General features: G+C 43.4%; 1 protein-coding gene across 5 annotated transcripts in view; it reads right to left on the reverse strand.

Moving 5' to 3' along the window:
• Positions 1–20,254, reverse strand: part of LOC146606895 (protein NLRC3-like) — a 597,012-nt gene that overhangs the window by 276,392 nt on the left and 300,366 nt on the right. Inside the window, exon 6 of one of the 5 annotated variants that reach the window (XM_085349307.1) lies at positions 8,318–8,325. The exons of 3 other annotated variants lie outside the window; for them this stretch is intronic. In XM_085349307.1, the coding sequence (XP_085205433.1) occupies positions 8,318–8,325 (8 nt within the window). Of the gene's footprint in view, positions 1–8,317; positions 8,326–11,164; positions 11,188–20,254 lie in introns of all 5 variants that reach the window. One more of the 5 variants, XM_085349311.1, reaches the window with a different exon arrangement.

Below are 20,254 nucleotides of genomic sequence, written 5' to 3' on the forward strand. Positions count from 1 at the left end.
TAGCAACATCAGCCTTTCTGCCAACACCGCAGCAGATCGCATTTCTGACCTGTCAAGTGACATTTATGACCAACTGTGTGAGAAAGCCAAATGTTTCAGTGTATACTCAGTCGCTCTTGATGAGACCACAGACATCACCGACACTGCCCAGCTCCCAATGTATGTCCGTGGTGTTGATGACAGTTTTGAAGTGATGGAGGAGCTGCTCACAGTAATTCCAATGCATGGCCAGACCACCGCTCAGCAGATATTTACAAGCTGTGTGATGCCATTGAGAATGTTGGTTTGCCATGGAAGAGGTTTGTTGGAATAACAACAGATGGAGCGCCATCAATGACAGGGAGGAAACATGGACTGGTGGCACAAAACAAACTGGAAGAGGAAGGCGTGGAGGAGGCCATTGCTCTGCACTGCATCATCCATCAGCAGGTCCTTTGCAGCAAATGCCTGAAGTTTGACAATGTGATGTCTATTGTTGTGAAATGCATCAACCAAATCAGATCCAGGGGCTTAAAGCACCGAAGGTTCTGTGCTTTTTTAGAGGAAATGGAGTCAGAATATGGGGATGTGCTCGACTTCACTGAGGTACGTTGGCTCAGCAGGGGAAATGTATTAAAGAGACTTTTTGAGTTGAGAGCAGAAGTGAAGCCTTCATGGAGAAGGATGGAGTTAGTGTTCCTGTGCTAACTGATCCCAAATGGCTCATGGACTCAGCTTTTCTTGTTGATATGACACATGAGCTTAATGTACTGAACAAGACGTTACAAGGCCAGGGGCAACTTGTCAGTGCTGCCTATGACAACGTGAGAGCATTCTCCACAAAACTGGCGCTCTGGAAAGCTCAGCTCTCTCAGACAAACCTTTGCCATTTCCCAGCATGCAAGGCTCTCGTGGATGCAGGCACACCATTCAGTGCTGACGAGTATGTTGATGTCATTTTGAGGCTACAGGAGGAATTTGATCACAGATTTGCTGACTTCAAGACACACAGAGCCACCTTTCACATTTTTGCGGACCCCTTCTCCTTTGATGTGCAAGATGCCCCTTCTGTGCTTCAAATGGAGCTCATTGAGCTGCAGTGCAACTCTGAACTCAAAGCAAAGTTCAGGGAGGTGAGTGGAAAAGCAGACAAGCTTGGACAATCTTTGAGAGACTTGAGCCCTAGTTTCCCTCGGCTTTCCCGAATGTTCAAGCGGACCATGTGCCTTTTTGGTAGCACATACTTGTGCCAAAAGCTCTTCTCCACTTTGAACTTCAATAAGTCCAAGTACAGGTCCAGACTTACGGGTGATCATCTTCAAGACATACTGAGGGTCGCAACTGCTTCCTCCCTCAGGCCAAATCTGGCTCGGCTATACGAGAGGAAACGCTGCCAGGTCTCTAGCAGCAAGGAGTAGGCAAGAGAAGCCATGTTCAGAAGAACAGTTCATTTTCTACAGTGTTCCATTCATGTTCAGAAGAAGGTTATAGAACTGTTAATACAGACATTTCAATCTAAATACAGCAGATATAGAAGACTGAAAGAAACACACAAGTTCACTGACTAAAAATATCTTATTATTATTTTATTTATGTATTACAGATTGATTTATTTTCTTATTCATTCTTAATTTGTTTATTTATTTTTCATATTTTGTATTAAAAAATAAAAATAAAGATTTGAGAAGATTGGAATTTTTTAACCATGCCTTTCTTGTGGAAAACCTAATGCGGCCCAGCCTCACCCAGACTCTGCCTGCAGCGGCCCCCAGCTAAATTGAGTTTGAGACCCCTGTCCTACACCATAAATCAGTAAGAGAGGGTACGACCTCTCTCATGGCCCCAAGTGGTGTGTGCATGCCAGAGCACTCTGGAAGGCACACAGAGTCTTTACAGACTACTCAGGATCAAACCTCTATCATCATGCAATCGATTATACAACTCTAAGCATATATGAGTAAATATTTCTAAGCATAAATGACAATCAACAATATAAACCTTACAGCTGGTTTTAATAACAGAATTTATTTGTTTCTCAAACGAGAAAGAGCTATCGAGAAACACTCCTAAATCTTTAGTTCTGAACTTTTCCAGTGGGCCAAGGTCGACATTATCTGCTAATGCTAAATAGGCTGCCGTTATTAACTAATGCTAATTTGATGTGAATTAGCATTATGCACTAATGCTAACACTTTTTAACAATGTGAGCAGCTAATGCTAACACTATTTCCCTTAACTTCATAACAATGTGAACGGCTAATGCTAACACTCTTTTTCCTAGCATTACAACATCTGAGCTGCTAATGCTAAGTAGTCCGCCATTAGCACCTACGTCTAATTTAAGGCAAATACGCATTAGAACCTAATGCTCATATCGTTTTCCTTTGCTTTATAGCAATGTGAGCAGCTACTGCTAAATAGCATTAGCTAATAACAGCAGTCTAATTTAATGCAAGTTAGTATCATTTGTATTATGACGATGTGAGGAGTTAATGCTAAGTATGCTGCCATTAGTGGCTAATTCTAATTAGGGGTGAATAATTATTACAAGCTAATGCTAATATCGTTTTCTCTTCCCTTTTAACAATGTGAGCAGCTAGTGCTAGGTAGGCTGAAGCTAGCCGCTAATGCTAAAGCTAAAGATAATTTGATGTGAATTAGCATTACATTAGTGAAGAGTTAATGCTAAGTAGACTGCCATTAGCAGGTAATGCTAATTTTAGGTGAATAGGAATTGGCAGCTAATGCTAATACCATATTTTCTTGCTTTAACCCTTTAAAACTGGTCAGAGTGGGCACACTCCGTTTTGTGCAACTATTTTTAAATCCCGGTAGCACTGTAACCACGTGAGCTGGCGCAATAATTTTTTTTGCATATGAAACCTGAGGAGTTGTACTTACATCTTATGCCATCAGCTTGTCCTAGGTTACAGTTTCCTTCCACATATGCTTAGGACTCATATTGCACTGCTGGAAATAGTTTATTTTGATGCATATGCTGTTATTTTGCAAATTTGCAGTATAATATTCATTTTTGTTTTTCCTGCAGTATATAAAAATTGGTGTATTTCAAAAATAAAACTATGAAGGCACTCAAAATAAATTTCCTGTGGTGGGAAACTATTTTGTGCAACTTTTTTGTATTTACAGTTTTGAGGGATAAGCCTCTTAAATTTTTCTAACTAGAAATATATGTGTTAAGTCTAATTGTTGAATGTCGCCATTGTGTTTCTTAAATTTGTATAGTCTTAGTTTAAGCAGTAGGATCAAAGCCATTCCTTTGATCCTGACCACCTCTCCAGCCACTCTGTGCTGGGGGAGGTTTTATTGTAGATACATCCTAACTTGAAGATCTGTTTGATGTTTGGTAGAGCTTCCTACCCTTTGTATGGTTTCACTGTGTTATCTTTGGTAAACCATACATTGGGTGTGGGGGAAGACTACCCTCTTTATGACCAAGGATGTTGTTCCTGCTTTTAGGTTTTATGACCCTTTGACCAACACACACACACACACATTCTCACATAACACACACACATTCTCACACACACACACACACACTCAGTGTATACATTTACATACAGTGCCTTGTCTTTGTAACCAAAGGGGGGTTGCAAGGGGAGGTGTTTTGTAAACTATTGTTTGAAGTTTGTCAATAAAAGGCGGCGAGAGGAGGCCACCAGTGTGGTCATTTCAACGTGCTGGTCACAGACGAGAGGCCTCCCTTGCGCAAGAAATCGATCGAACACTGTTGCCTTGCTTTTCTTTCATGGGAATAAGTCTTGGATACAGCGGGGTCTGAGTTTAGACCCAACATTTATTTGGTCCTTCGGAGCCGGAGCCTAACACATTGCATCCACCGAGGAGAGGGAGAGGACGCCACCGCAACGTCTGGGATGATTGACGTAAAGCCCTGGTGTTTTTGGCTTGCCACCAGGCCGGGAAGTTTGCGCCTGACCTCCCCTCGGGATGGATGACGATTGACGGGATCCAGAGACTCTTCCCATGAACGTAAACAAACAGTGAGTACAGAAGGCCTTAGAGAGCGTCTCTATAACCGTGTGAATGAATGTGGGATCCTAGATACGCGTCACCGTGATTCTGCGTGAAACGTTTGAGTCCCGGGGAGCGCTGGTCACGAGAGCGCACGTGGACCCAAAACAATAGAGAGCGGCTACGGGCTGTGCGTTAAACGTGAGTCCGGGAGCGCGCTAGCCGCGTGAGAGAGACGCAGGCTTCTCCGCCGTTTGGGGCGTAGAGAGTTCTCCGCCATTTGGGGCGTGGAGAGAACCTAGGTTCAGAGTCCGGAATCTCCGCCATTTGGGGCGTTGGAGAGTGTCCGAAGGTTGAATTCTCCGCCATATGGGGCGTTTGAGAGTTTTCAACAGAGAGCGCAGGCTGTGCGTGCAGACGCAAGCGATAGGCCTATGTTGTGTGTGTGCGGGCCAGACGTGGTCTGCGTGAGTGTGGCTGATTGTTGTCTTGTAATGGAGAATAAAATGTGTAAGTCTGCCTTAGAAGGAGATGTAAAATTTATGCAGAAAGTTTTACCAGGCAGCACGCAGTATGTAGGTTGTTGGTATAAGAAATGTGGATTTGAAGGGACATTAGTGGAAGTTCAGTGTAAAATGCTGGTAGAAAGAATAGCTGTAAGTGTAGCAGGTAAAACAGGTAAAGCGAAGCAGAGGAAGGAATTGCAGTTAGCAGTTGCTAAGTTGTGGCTGGAGCAGGTTCAGAAGAGGAGAGAAGCAAGAATGTTAAAAGAGCAATATTGCAAGCAGTAGTTGTGAAACCTGAGGATGAAACTACAGCTCAATCCACTGCAACTACTCTAGAACAACACCGTAGAAAAGCATTAGGAAGAGCAAGAATGTTAGCAGAAAGTAGAGTCAGAGAAGAGCGTGAGAGAGCAGAGGTAGAAGTGGAGGAGAGATTAGAGGCATATTAGGAGCAGCATTGAGTCCAAGACAGACTAGGCAAGAGAGGAGACAGAAAAGATGAAGAAAGTTTTTCTCCTGATCAATTCCGCGAGTGTGAGAGTGTCTGACGTCATGGTGTGTGTGAAAGGTATCCAGCTGGGGCAGACGTGATTCTGCAGGTCACCTGCCCAGTGGACAAAAAGAAATAAAATAGTTGTGTGGATGAATGATAGCATGAAGAGTGTTTGGTGTTCCTCAGTCTGAAACAGCTGTAATGCTATTTTCTGTTTTGGAGAAAAGTACAGTTAAAGAAAAAAAACAGAGAGAGATGTGTGTTGTTTTAAGCAGTGATGAGAATAATGGAAGTGTGGTGAGAGATGAACACAAAAACATACTGAAAATGCATTAACCATACTAACCCCACATGCATATACACATACAATGATACTCATGAGACCAGACAGCATCTTAAGCATGAGATTCTGTTTGTCATCTTGTCCAAGTCACTAGTAAGATGAAAGTGATACATAGACTAGTGGACTGAATATTATAGGAGGACAGATGGTTGCATCATAGAGGAGGAAACAGAATGCTGATGAGAGGTTTTGAATGAGTGAGTTGAGTGAGCTGATTGTGAGTTTCTGGTGTGTGAAGAAGTTTTACCATGGCACACATTTAGTTACATGAGAACTAAAACTTATTATGTGCTAAGACAACAGGGTTATGCTGTATGTTGTGTGTATGGCTGATTGGATGAATGTTTGAGATTAAACTGGCTGTTTGATTTGTCTTTATTACTAAAGTTGAACCTGCCAATTGGGTTGTTACGATTTATCCCCCTGGCATGAAGAACACGTGTCATGACTTAAACAAGGCCTTTCTTTCCCTTGATTTCCTTTATTTTCTTTCTTTTATTTTGTTACTTTCATGGTGCACTGAAAGTTTTGTTTGATGATCTCTGTTTGAGCAGATCTGCACGATTAGAACCGAAGCGTCGTCGAGAAAACTGTTGCAAAGTGAGCTTCTCCAAAATTAAAATGGGCTCTTATTTGGGACAATCAGGAAACAAGTTCCTGTCCAAAAGGATTCAACGAGGAAATCCAGTCTAAATTATTTTTCTTTTTGAAATGACGTTGTTTTGCTGAGCGTGGAAACGAATGCGACGATAATTTCCACAATTAGCAAAAGAAGGAATCACTGAGTGAATGAGTAAGAATTTTAAAATAAATCGGGAACTGACTGACTGACTTAACACCATTGTGTGAAGTCAACCCCCACTTGACAAAGGTGTGGATGTATCTCTGTGTGTGTCTCTGTTACAGGAGCAGAAAGATGATAGCAACATCTGAGGTTGCGTGATGGTTTAACCTTTTAAATGCCATTTTTATGTTTGTGAATCTATCAGAGGTGTGTTATTCATGGGCTTGTGGTACTCACAGAAGTTACTGTGAGAAAGTGTGTACACACCTGCGCAGCGCTAACATTTGCATTTTTTCTTACAGCATTGCAGTTTTTCATGTGATTTGATGATGTGGTTTTTAGCAGAACAACTGGTGGATGTTTGTTTCTTTATTTCAGGTTTTGTTTTCTTTAAGAGTGCATGTAGCATTCAGCAGAAGTGGACAAGTGACATGAGTAAAACAAATAAGAGATTACGATATTTATGGAATAGTTTATTATGGGCTCATTTGCTGGCCACTTTTGGACCCATAATAATATATGAGTGGAGTGACTTTGCTTAAGAGAAGTCACCGATTACATTAATGTTAACTGAGCACATGGGATGATCCATGTTTGAGGCGAATTATGGTAATGATAGTGATTTAATGATTTGAGAAAACCTGCACATGACACTTGTCTCGCCCGTGCTGAATGCGTATTACTTTTTTGATATAATTGTTTATACGTGTGAAGTTTGATTTTATTCCAGATTTTGTGTATGCAGGCTCCTGGTGGAGCCAGTTTTTAAGGCAGGGATCCAGGTTTGGTGAGTTGACGCATGAGAGTGTCCATGCGTCAAGAGGTGGGGTCCAGAAGTAACATTAAACAATGTTTACTATTATTGTTGCAGTGATTTGTGTGATTAGCTGTTTATTTACAAGTATTAAACCTATGCAAGTGGTGCATCCATGTTCAGATGAGGCTTTGATGGCCTATAAGTGAAGTTCACTGATTACAATGTGGAATAACATTGAGATGTTAAATAATTTGGAATAAATTATGGGAAAACGTAGGAGTTTAATGAGTTTAGAATAAACCTGCAATGATACTTGTCTCTGTGATGCTGAATACTTTATTACTCTTATGATCTACAGTTGGTTGCGAATGTGAAGTTGTTTTAAATTTAAGACTTTGTCTTCTGTGATACAGGAGCTGGGAGCTAAACAAGCTGAACATTTAAGTGCTGATTAATGTTTTTACACAGGGTTACAGCTTGGAGTGAAGCTGCTCCAAGGGACAAACCCTGGAGATTGTTTTAGGGAGACTGTGCAACATTCTTGTACATGTCTCATTGGGGAGTTGACACATGGCGAAAGCCGTGTGGCGAGAGGAGTGTCATTTTTTCAATTTGTAGATGTCGTGAGATGCCATGATGAGAAGGAGTGACTGAGAGGATCGCCCACAAAATGGAACCTGAGGGAGCGTGCCAAGCTCCAAAAAGTGACAGCGCAGAGGAGGTCCAGCGATGGACTTGTGGTTCTGTGAACAGCACAAATGCAAGGTGACTGTAAAATAACTAACAGCACTTTTTCCACAAGTGAAGCCAGTAACTTACTATCCTAAAAGATTAGCTCTAGTTGCTCGTGCTTTACCTCCATGCGTGAGATCAGTATGTGCAGCAGCTTAAGCTGTACAATGTTTCAATAGTTTATTTCACCTTTTGCAATTGTTAGTTCCACACGAGGTAGATGTCTACTACTGCAGACTAAACTTACATTTCTGTCACCTACAAGACACTTGTCTTTAATGTTACTGTTACTCTCACAACCACACATATTACCATAAAGTGGTGCAGAATTCTGAATCTGTCCAACCCTTTTTGCCAACGGAGGAGGGCACTTCTCATGAGTGTAGAGAGCGCGAGGAGAAGACGTGTAAGCTGAGGAATGACTTAATAGATGTGCCACTCGTTGAGGGAAAGGTTTGGTTTGTTGATGATTTGAGTTTTACAACAGCAGAGGGACAGACTAGAACACGTTTTACTGTAGCTGACAGTGAGAGAGAGTTATCTATGTAGGACAACTAGCATGTTTCATGTTTGCTTGAGCAGCAGAGATGCTAGCTTTAACGGAAGCGTGTAAAGCTGTAGAGAGACAATATACACTGATAGGTAGTATACATTTGCTACTGTACATTTCTTTGTAGTGCAGTGAGTGAGACGAGGTGTGACAACCTCAACAGGGAAACCTGCAGAACACACCAAACTCTTGCAAAATCTGCTGGAGGCAGCGTTATTAACCAGTGGAATTGCCGTTTGTAAATGTGCAGCACACATGTGAGGGAAAGATCCGGTTGCATTAGGGAAAGTTTTTGCAGATAAGATCGCAAAAGAGGCAGCTTTAGTTAAACATGGTGTTAACCTTTTATCAGTACAGCATCAGCAGACATGCAGGCCCACTCACCTACTGCAGGACAATAGTTGTGACTTACAGAGGGAGCAAGCTTGCAGGATGATTTTTTATCTGTGTGATAAACCAGTACTGCCTAATAATTTGTATAAGACTGCTGCTATTTTGAGCCATTGGCTATACCATGTCTCAAACAGGAGGGAGATGAGCAGTCGTTATACTCACTCTAGGATTATTAAATACTTTTAAAAAAAAACTTTTTTGCAGAGAGAACTAATGGAACAGTAAAGTTAGGATTTAGGAAGACAGGCAGGACATGGTTAGACTGTATAGAATAAGTACACGAGGATTACTCCAACAGAGAATGGTCTGACTCTTTGAGATTACACATGTTAGAGGATTTAGAGTTAGAGTTAGAGTTCCAGTCTTCTGTAGTGATGATAGAAAAGCAGAAGAGAGAGCATATTAGCAGATTAGATGCTTGAAAATGTTTAAAAGTAAAGTAGTCATGAGAACAAATGATCTGCCAGATGATTTTGTTTCTTCGCAGGAGCAGAGCCTGAAGTCTGGAGATTGGATGTTGATAAGGCCATGGAGAGGAAGTGCTGATCCAGTCCATGGTGGGAAGGTCCATATCGGATGCTGCTGACGACGACCACAGCAGTGAAGATTGCCGGAAGGAACACTTGGATATATCAAGCGCACTGCAAGAAGGTGACACACATCCAGGCCAGCTCGGAGTAAGTGGCAGGAAGACCGGGAACAAAGGGGGGGGAAAGCCTCCAGGGCCCCTCGTCTCAATCCGGTGAAGAAACCAACTGAGCCACAGGTACTCATCAGAATGGCTGGGAATGTGCTGTGCATCTTCTTGTGCCTGTGGACCCTGAGTGGGATGACAGGAGCGCATTGGGACAGAGCAAATCACACCCAGTACCCGCATGGGTTTTCAACCAACTACTGGTGGCAGTTTAAGAACACAACCGGATAGCATCACTTGGAGCGAGACAGTTTGTTTGGTTGCTTTAGCAACACATCCAGGAACACTGCCAACTTTTCAACTGCTCTGAACCTGAATGGAAGGTTGATTCACCAGTAGCTGGGAAGGTGAACTGCTCTGGTGAGACAGACCTGCTCGTCTGACTCAAAGAATATGACTTGTTGCAGGACATTATACAGTTAAACGAACTGGAAACAGGCCAATTGCCTATGTGTACGAAGGACAATGGATTAGCCCAAGTTGGAGATTAACCATGGAACATGGCAACATCACTTATTCTTTTGTCTTTTGCAAGAAGGATGTAAACAGAGAAGCCTTTTGTCTACATTTACATCATGAACACTTGAGGTTTTGAGCCAAGAAGATCAAAACAGCTTGATCCAATTTCCTTTACAAAGCTTTTTCTGTGGTGACAACAGGACAGGAGAAGAGTTGTAAATGCAGATAATTCACCAGTTGACTCTAACCCCCACAGGATGCCTACAGTGAAAAGATTTGGGGGGTTGATAGGAGTCATAAAGAAGGGTGTTGACCAGGCTGCAGCTTTGAAGTTAGCTGAGAGCCATATGGACAAACAATAAAGTCAACTGATGCGTTTAAATACCTATGTCTGTATACAGTTGGATTGTAGAGACATATGATTTTTGAGAATGATGATTCTTCTTGTTTGACCTTTGACATTCAGTTGTGTACTTGAAGAAATACATAATGAATTGCACGACAGGAGTAGATCCGCCACAAGACTGGATAGCTTGGTTACCGTCTGGTCCTTGGTGGCATCTTCTTTTGAAAATATTAATTCCTGTTTTTGAACTGTTGATACTGATTTGCTTATGTATAGGATGTAGTTTACTGTGCATGAATGAAATCTACACTGACACTGTCAAACAAAGGGTGCATAAGTTGAAATTTAAGTATACAATGACAAAAAGGAGGGAAATGTTAAGTCTAATTGTTGAATGTCGCCATTGTGTTTCTTAAATTTGTATAGTCTTAGTTTAAGCAGTAGGATCAAAGCCATTCCTTTGATCCTGACCACCTCTCCAGCCACTCTGTGCTGGGGGAGGTTTTATTGTAGATACATCCTAACTTGAAGATCTGTTTGATGTTTGGTAGAGCTTCCTACCCTTTGTATGGTTTCACTGTGTTATCTTTGGTAAACCATACATTGGGTGTGGGGGAAGACTACCCTCTTTATGACCAAGGATGTTGTTCCTGCTTTTAGGTTTTATGACCCTTTGACCAACACACACACACACACATTCTCACATAACACACACACATTCTCACACACACACACACACACTCAGTGTATACATTTACATACAGTGCCTTGTCTTTGTAACCAAAGGGGGGTTGCAAGGGGAGGTGTTTTGTAAACTATTGTTTGAAGTTTGTCAATAAAAGGCGGCGAGAGGAGGCCACCAGTGTGGTCATTTCAACGTGCTGGTCACAGACGAGAGGCCTCCCTTGCGCAAGAAATCGATCGAACACTGTTGCCTTGCTTTTCTTTCATGGGAATAAGTCTTGGATACAGCGGGGTCTGAGTTTAGACCCAACAATATGTTAAAAAAACAAAAACGATTTTCAATTTTTTTGTAGTTTATTGCACTTTTTTGCAATTTATGTAATTACTATGTACTTAATACATACATATTATTAAAATTTAGTCTGTAATGGTTGTACTGATGTATAGTAACTTGAAATGCTCCCAAAAATGGCTCTACAGCATGTAAAAATATAATATAAGCTCTGGCGGACTTGGTTCTATGGTAGGTCTTAAAGGGTTAAATCAATATCAGTAGCTAATCCGATTGTTCAGTCTGACGTCAGGTGAAGTCATTTTTATGCATTTAAGAGCTGTGTTGAATTCAACATTACAAACTGAACATTAGAACTACCCTCTTCTCCAGGATTTTCCTGATTTAACATTTCAATATGATTCATTTTTGTTCTCTACACCTGCCGTCATCACTTCAATTATTCCCACTGTGGATTTGATCATATTGTTTGCCCAGCATCTCTACATTTTCCCATCCATACTACCTGTAGCTCATTAACACTAGTAATACTGGAAACTGCTGTTGAAGCCTGATGGTGACACTTTCTGGTGAAGAAGTGAATTGCAGTAACAGGACTGGCTGGCTTATGATACACTGGACATTTCCAGCGCTTTGTTTTCTCTGCTCACAGACAACACAGATACACGCATGTATATACAGCCCACGTCCAGCTATGCATGCACTCCTGCTGCTCCATTTCTATAGAGAATAAACAACGTAACACAATCATTCTCCATTGTTTTCACTCAACCAGCTGCATTTAATGAAGGAGTTTGAATTTACTTTACAACAGCTGCTGTTGTTTCCTGTCTGCATTCATGTTCTTAACAGTACTCCACACATTCTTAACTGGTGTAGTTCTTCCTAAAGTACTGCAGTATTCCTGCCAGTACATCCTCTTAGTTTTCCTAACTGTTTCCTCTGATGCTCGTTGCTATTCTTTCCTCAATGCAAATTCATGCTAAGCTCCTTCATATCCATCCCTGTTTCTAAACCTGTAATAATTGCTTTAATGTGTCTTTGGCCTAATTATGAGTCTGTCCACATGTTTTTAGTTCCCCACTTGCTTTGGTTTCTTAGCTCTGATTTTCTGAAATTTATCCTTGAAATCATTTACTGGCATCTCTCCCTCTCACTCCCACTTATCCACTTTTCTTGTTTTTTACTTATTTTTTGCTCTGGTTTACATCCCAAAATCCTCTAGTCTTATAGTATACGACAGCGGATCACTTGTAAACATCGGTGCCAAGGTTGCACATCTAATCTTGGACACTTTTAAACCTGACCCTTCCTGGCCGCCAGAGATTCTACGCGGCGCGGAGAACAACAAAGGACGGGCCGCTCATCCGAGGCGCAGAACAAAGAAGCGCCGGGGAAAACGCGCTGGTATTAGGAACAGACTGAGACAGCAGGCGCATCGCGCACCACTGCCCAGTATCCTACTGGCCAATGTACAATCCATGGAGAACAAGCTCGATGACCTAAGAGCAAGGGTCACCTTCCAACGTGACATGAGGGACTGCAACATTCTGTGCTTCACGGAGACATGGCTGACCCCCACCGTGCCGGACCAGGCCGTAACTCTGTCGGATTCATTCTTTGTGCTCCGCGCGGACAGAACGGCAGAGTCGAACAAAACCAAAGGTGGAGGAGTGTGTTTCATGGTAAACAGAAAGTGGTGTGATGCCAGGAGCATTTCTACTCTCTCCAGCGGCTGCTCGCCACATCTGGAGTTCCTGAGCATTAAGTGCCGCCCTTTCTATCTGCCCCGTGAGTTCACCTCGGTCATCGCCACGGCGGTCTACATCCCACTCCAAGCGGACACAGGTATGGCTTTGTCCGAATTACATGATGTGCTAAGCTCGCTTCAAAACAAGGACCCGAGCGCAGCCCTCATTGTAGCAGGAGACTTTAACAAAGCGAACCTCAGACAAGTCATGTCTCGTGTCCAACGAGAGGGGATCGGATTTTGGATCACTGCTACACGCCATACAAGCAGGGCTACAAAGCTGTCTCACACCCGGCTTTTGGGAAGTCTGACCACAACGCCATCTTCCTCATTCCCCAGTATAAACAAAGCATACGGAGGGAAGACGTGACCACGAGGGAGGTGAAACGGTGGACTGCCCAATCAGAAGCTACGCTACAGGACGCACTCAACGACGTCGACTGGGACATGTTCAGAGCATGCGCAGTCGACATCAACGAGTTTACGGAAGTAGCAGTATGCTTCGTCAATATGCTAGCGGAGGAGATTATCCCCACTGTGAGAGTCACCACATTCCCAAACCAGAAACCGTGGATGGACAGATCGATCCGCACTGCAGTAAACGCCAGGACCGCCTCCTAGAACGCGGGTCTCGCCACTGGCGATATGAGCGCCTACAAAGCGGCCTCATACGGCGTGCGGCGCGCGGTGAGAGATGCCAAACGCCGTTACCGGGAACGTGTGGAGTCCCGCTTCCACCAGGGAGTATGTGGCACGGACTATGCACCATTACGGACTACAAAGCCAGGGACACTGCGCCGATCAACGCTGACTCTGCATTCACCAACGAGCTGAATCGGTTCTACGCCCGTTTCGAGGTTAGCCAGGCGGCTAATGCTATCTACCGCCTGACTACCGAGGACAGTGACGTCATCAGCGGGAGACCGGTGACCAGCATCGCGGAGCATGACGTCCGAGCGGCACTGAGTGAACACAAGGAAAGCGGCGGGGCCAGACGGCATCACCAGCCGTCTGCTGCGCTGCTGTGCTGACCAGCTAGCAGGTGTGTTCACTTACATCTTCAACGAGTCCCTGGTGAAGTCTGTGGTCCCCACATGCTTCAAAAGATCCACCATCATCCCTGTGCCCAAGAACAGCAAATCCTCATCCCTGAACGATTACCGGCCAGTTGCACGGACCTCGGTAGTAATGAAGGTGTTTGAGAGGCTGCTGAAGAACATCATCTCCTCCTCCATCCCAGACACCACAGATCCGCTGCAGTTCGCCTACAGATCCAACAGATCCACAGAGGATGCCTGTGGCTGCCGTCAGCAGCACTTATGCAATTTAAGACAATTTTATGGTTCAAGTTACAATGAATAAGTGAAATACTTTATTGTTAATATATGTGTGTGATGTAATGTATGTTGTTGGTTGGAAATACATTTAAAAAGGGTTTACAGAATGTTTCCGGGGTGGAACCAATGTTTAGTCTGTTGTTTGAGGTCGACGGTATATTCTGGTACACGCTACACTCGGTAGAGCGCAGCATGCTTTCGTCTCTCTCTGGTGGTGGTAGAGACATGTAGACGCATGCAACGGAGTGTCCGACTATGGGAAAGAGTGACACTACAAGAAGCGTTTTCATTAACCCCTGCAAGTTAATGCGGCCAATGAGGTATGCAATTTGTATATGTTGTGATAGAAAATAAGATGTTTGTTTGTGATAGAGCGAGCGAATTTATGGTAACCACGTGTATATGTTAGCATTTTGTAAAGGTCAAATTGTGAGCATTTATGTTGTTTAATAATGTACTTTATTGTTTATTCTCTATGAGAACAATGTACGGTGGAAATTGATTATTTTATGTTGTTGTACAGTTCTCACGGCATCGTTACAGCATCTCTGGTGGCATCGTTGGTGGCGCCCGTGTGCAATAAATGCCAGTAAATCAAGAACGCCTTGTGTTCGTTTTTCAACTTGGAGGGAGTTACAGTGAGAACTCAGTCTGCTCGACATGAGGCGAGGAGACGAGAAGCTGTGCCTGTCATCCACTGAGCAAGAAGAAATTCATCGCACGCTAGCATCAGACAGATAAGACTATGCATACGCCAGTTAACCTAAGCAGCAAACAATCGAAGTTTACATGGACGATCCTTTAAGTGATGCATTTAAAACAAGTTAAATGTTAAGAAGTGGGTCAACTTTGTCGACTGTTTAAGGAACATTGTAAGAACTGAAAGTAATCTGGTGTTCTGCATATCTCCTTTCTAAGTTCATGGTCCTGTCTAATAAGATGTTTTATAGGTGAAGTCATTTTACCTATTTCTGTTATTTGAAGCTAGAAGTGTTGTAGAATTAAGTGCTGTGTCGTACGTGCTGTTGGGTTAGGAACAAAGCCCACCATATTTATACGACTCAAGTAATAAGGCAAACATCGCAGAATGGATCAAACGACTGAATATGAAACTAAGAATGGCGACTTACTCGAGGATAGTAGTGCCACAAATGTACAGCAGTCACGTGAAGAAGAGCCACGAAGAAGTCAAAGACCTCGAAAGCTTACTGAAAAGGCTCAGCAACTGCATGATGATAAGTCAAAAAAACTTCAGCATCGTTTCACTACAACTTATGATAAATGGAAAGCAAACGCCAAGCAAGCCAAGAAAATGATAAAGGGAGCCCCCTCTGTTGAGGTTGTGAAGGATTTGATGTGTAAGTTAAGTTGTGCATCAGCAGATGTGAAACACGCATATGAAGACTTGCGTAAATGCTCTTCTCCAGACAGTGAGATCCGTCGTAGGGCAGACACCTGTGACGCGGTATCCAAAATAATCTTGGACAATGCAACCACTTATCTTCAGAATAAAGATAACGAAGACGTTCAGATAGAGGATTTAGTCTGGCCTGAGTCTAGTTCAGTGTTTTCATCTTCAGCTTCTCAAGGCACAAGTAAGGGCTCTCAAAGAAGTCTAAGCTCTGCAAGCAGTTCCAGCATAAAGTCACAAAGGTCAAGCCTTTCCTCCATTAAGAGACAAGAGGCCGTAGCAGAGCTAGCTGCTACACAAGCTGCACTAAAGGTCCTGCAAGAGATAGAATGTGAGCAACAAGAACTTGAAAGTCTTGAAGAAGAAAATCGAAAGAAGATTGCATTACAAGATGAAGAAAATGTGGCGAGAAAGAAAGCACTGGAAGAGAAACGCAGACAAATAGAGCGCTTACAGACTGTTAAGAAGCTAAGTGCGGCAAAGGCACGGCTCCAAGTTTATGAACAAGATATAAGCTCGGACGAGGAAATAACAGAGTTACTTCATAACCACGCAGCTCAGCAACATAGATCTCCAGGAGTTATAAGGAGTCCACGTGAGCATCCCGTGATACACCAAGCAGATAGTATCACAGTCCTCGCTGAAGCAATAGCAGAGTCTATTAATGTAAGCCGTCTCCCAACACCTGAACCATCTATCTTCATGGGAGATCCACTAAGGTATAGCGATTGGAAGATGTCATTTCAAACCCTGATAGGCAGGAAAAACATTCCAGTAGGAGAAAGAGTCTATTACCTTCGTAAATATGTTGGTGGACCTGCAAAAAAGGCCATTGAAAGCTACTTCCTATTAGGAACGGATGCAGCTTACAACTCAGCATGGGACATCCTGGAAGAAAGGTTTGGAAGTTCATTCGTGATAGCTAAAGCCTTCAAGGATAAGCTCGTGGCATGGCCCAAAATCGGACCCAAAGACAGCGTCGAGCTGAGGGACTTTTCAGACTTCCTTAGGGGCTGCCAGGCTGCAATGTCCCAGATTAAGGGTCTGGAAGTATTGAACGACTGTGATGAAAATCAAAAACTTCTAACAAAACTGCCAGATTGGCTGGTGGCCAGTTGGAATAGAAAGGTGATTGAGATAGAAGAAACTTGTAAGGTGTTTCCTACTTTCAGTCAGTTTGTGGAATTCATCGCAAAGGAAGCGAAAATAGCTTGCAATCCAGTAACTTCTCTTCATGCCCTGAAGTCTAATGACGGTGAAAAAATAAAGACAACAAAGGCACGAAACATTGGTGCAAAGGTGCTTGCGAGCAACTCTGAAGAGAATGCAGAACGTAAGAAATGCACTTTTTGTGAAAGATGCAATCATGGCATACAGACATGCTGGAAATTCAGGGAAAGACCAGTTGAGGAACGCGTTAAGTTTGTTCAGACAAAGAAATTGTGCTTTGGATGTCTACAACCAGGACATCTCTCAAGGACCTGCAAAAGAAGGAGTCTTTGTGAGACATGTAAGGAAAAACACCCAACATGTTTACATGAAGACCGTGAAAGAGCAACCAGAAGAGAGAAAAGCAGCAATGAACGTGGGGAGAGTGTAAAAAAACTCGAAATCTGCTAAGTCAACGGAAGGAACAGAGAGCAAACATACTCCTGAACCATCAAATGAAGCCACGTCAAACAGAGTAGTGCAAGGTATGGACAGCATGTACTCCTCTACGGTTGTCCCAGTCTGGCTGTCTACATCAAGTAACCCAGAGAATGAAATTCTTGTATATGCACTACTTGACAACCAAAGCGACAACACATTCATTGTGCAAGACAAGGCGGAAGCTCTGGACACGAAAGGGGAAGCTGTGCAGTTAAAACTCTCCACACTTTCATCCAGAAATACAATCATCCCGAGTCAAAGGTTAGTTGGACTGCAGGTGAGAGGTTTCTACTCTTCAAAGAAGATTTCTCTCCCTGTAACCTATTCAAGAGAGTTCATCCCTGCCAATCTAAGTCACATTCCTACACCAAGAACGGCAAGAGCTTGGACACACCTAGAGCATCTTGCAGAGGACATCGCTCCATTGATTGAGTGCGATGTAGGGCTTCTCATAGGATACAACTGTCCTCAGGCTTTGCTGCCCCGAGAGGTCGTCCCAGGTAAAGACAATGAGCCATTTGCTCAAAGGACAGATCTTGGATGGAGCATAGTCGGTTGTGTTAGCCCATGTGTCGACTATGGTGATGCTATAGGAAGCAGTCACAAGATTGTCATGAAGTCAGTGAAACCTCATCTCCAGACATCTAAGAAGCTCACAAATGAAGTGAAATACATATGTCGAACCCAAGTTAAGGAGTTCATTTCACCACCAGATGTGCTGAGGATGCTTGAGTCTGGCTTCAGTGAGAGAAGAGTAGAGGATGCTAATCTATCTCAGGAAGACTTGCGTTTCCTAACCATAATGGAAGAAGGAATCAAAATCAAAGCGGATGGTCACTGTGAAATGCCGCTCCCCTTCAAGAAAGATCGACCAAATCTCCCAGACAATAAGGCATGTGCAGTTCACAGACTTCGATGCTTGAAAGGAAGATTTGAAAGGGGCAAACAATATCAAAAGGACTACACAACCTTTATGAGTGAAATCATAACAAATGGGGATGCAGAAAAGGTCCCAAGGGAAGAAATTAACAACAGTCCTGTATGGTACATTCCTCATCACGGGGTGTATCACCCACACAAGCCAGGAAAAATACGGGTTGTATTCGACTGCTCAGCAAGATTTGAAGGCGTGTCATTAAATGATTACCTTCTCACTGGACCAGAATTAACGAACAGCCTGATAGGTGTTCTCTGCCGCTTTCGCAAGGGACAAGTTGCTATAATGTGCGATATCGAGCGTATGTTCCATCAGTTTCACGTCAAAGCGGAGGACCAGGACTACTTGAGATTTCTCTGGTGGGACGATGGAAACTTCCAGGCTCAACCATCAGTCTATCGTATGCGAGTGCACCTATTTGGAGCTGCCTCCTCCCCTGGTTGTGCAAACTTTGGGTTGAAACATGTTGCTGCCCAAGGACATGGTCACTACAGTGAAACGACCATTCAGTTCATTGAACGAAACTTTTACGTGGACGATGGGCTCACAAGTGTCGCAACCAAGGAGGAAGCCATCAAGTTGGTAAAGGAAGCAAGGCAACTCTGCAGTGCTGGCAAACTGCGAATTCACAAATTCATTTCTAACAATCATGAGGTACTTGCATCCATTCCAGAGAGTGAACGTGCAGATTCGGTACGAAATCGTGACTTGGTTCTTGGTGAGTCCCAAATTGAGAGAGCTCTGGGAATCAAATGGTGCATTGTTGCAGACCAGTTCCATTTCAGAGTGATTGTGGATGAACGCCCACTTTCTAGAAGAGGAGTCTTATCAACTGTGGCATCCATCTATGACCCTCTTGGCTTTGTGTCACCATTTGTTCTGGTTGGAAAGCAAATACTCCAACAGATGTGTCAAGGCAAGGTTGGATGGGATGAGCCACTGTCAGAAGAGCTCAAACCACGGTGGGAGTCTTGGCTTTTAGATTTAAAGAACCTGGCTGACATCAAAATTTAGCGCTGTTATCTCCCAGAAGGTTTTGAGAAAGTTGAAAGATATGAGCTGCATCATTTCTCAGATGCGAGTGTTAAAGGGTACGGTGAATGTTCTTACTTGAGAGCAATCAGCGTTTCAAACCAAGTCCACTGCTCTCTAGTTATTGGCAAAGCCAGGGTGACTCCTACAAAGGTCACCACAGTACCCAGGCTTGAGCTATCAGCAGCAGTTATTGCCGTGCGAACGAGCGACCTGCTTAAAAGGGAGTTGGAAGTTCAAGCCAAAGAATTCCTTTGGACAGACTCGAAGGTTGTTCTTGGATACATCAACAACGAGGCGAGAAGGTTTCACATATTTGTGGCAAATCGCATTCAGCGCATCCAAGAAGGTTCCGATCCAGACCAGTGGAGATATGTGGCTTCTGAGAACAATCCTGCTGATCATGCATCACGAGGTCTGACAGCAAAGGGACTAATCACTTCCAATTGGTTCACCGGTCCAGATTTTATCTGGCGGGATAAACTTCCCGCTGATGACCTTAAGGTGGGAGAGTTGGGAGCTGAAGACCCAGAACTTCGCAAGATCTTTGTCCATAAGACACTGACCACAGAAGATTCGTTGCTTAATCATTTTTCAAGATTCTCAAACTGGACGAAGCTAGTTAGAGCAATTGCACGACTCATGCGATGTGTCAAAGAGCTCAAGGGTCTGATGTGCAGAACAAACGAAGTCACCAGTCTTGAGGAGAGGAAAGAGGCAGAGCTTTTCATCATAGCTACTGTCCAAAACGAACTGTTTTCCGAAGAAATCAAAGATCTGAAAGCAAAGCAGACAACAACAAGAGATCGTGCAAATAGGCTGCACAAACTGAATCCCTTTTTGGATAAAAGGGGTGTGTTAAGAGTGGGAGGTCGGCTGGAGCATGCAGATTTACACCCACACATCAAACATCCAGTGATCTTGCCAAACAAAACCCACATATCAAAGTTACTGATTGAACACTTCCATCAAAGGGTTCATCACCAGGGACGTGGGATGACGATGAATGAGCTGCGATCAAATGGCATTTGGCTATTGGGATGTAGTCACGCAGTGTCTTCCTACATCTACAAGTGTGTCAAATGTAGGAAATTCAGAAGGAATGCTGAGGTACAAAGAATGGCAGATTTAC

Source organism: Diplotaxodon limnothrissa, unplaced genomic scaffold (genome assembly GCF_057381915.1).
Source record: "Diplotaxodon limnothrissa isolate DT_005_m unplaced genomic scaffold, D_limnothrissa_male_GT1.1 unmapped_scaffold_4, whole genome shotgun sequence".
Classification (NCBI taxonomy): Eukaryota; Metazoa; Chordata; class Actinopteri; order Cichliformes; family Cichlidae; genus Diplotaxodon; species Diplotaxodon limnothrissa.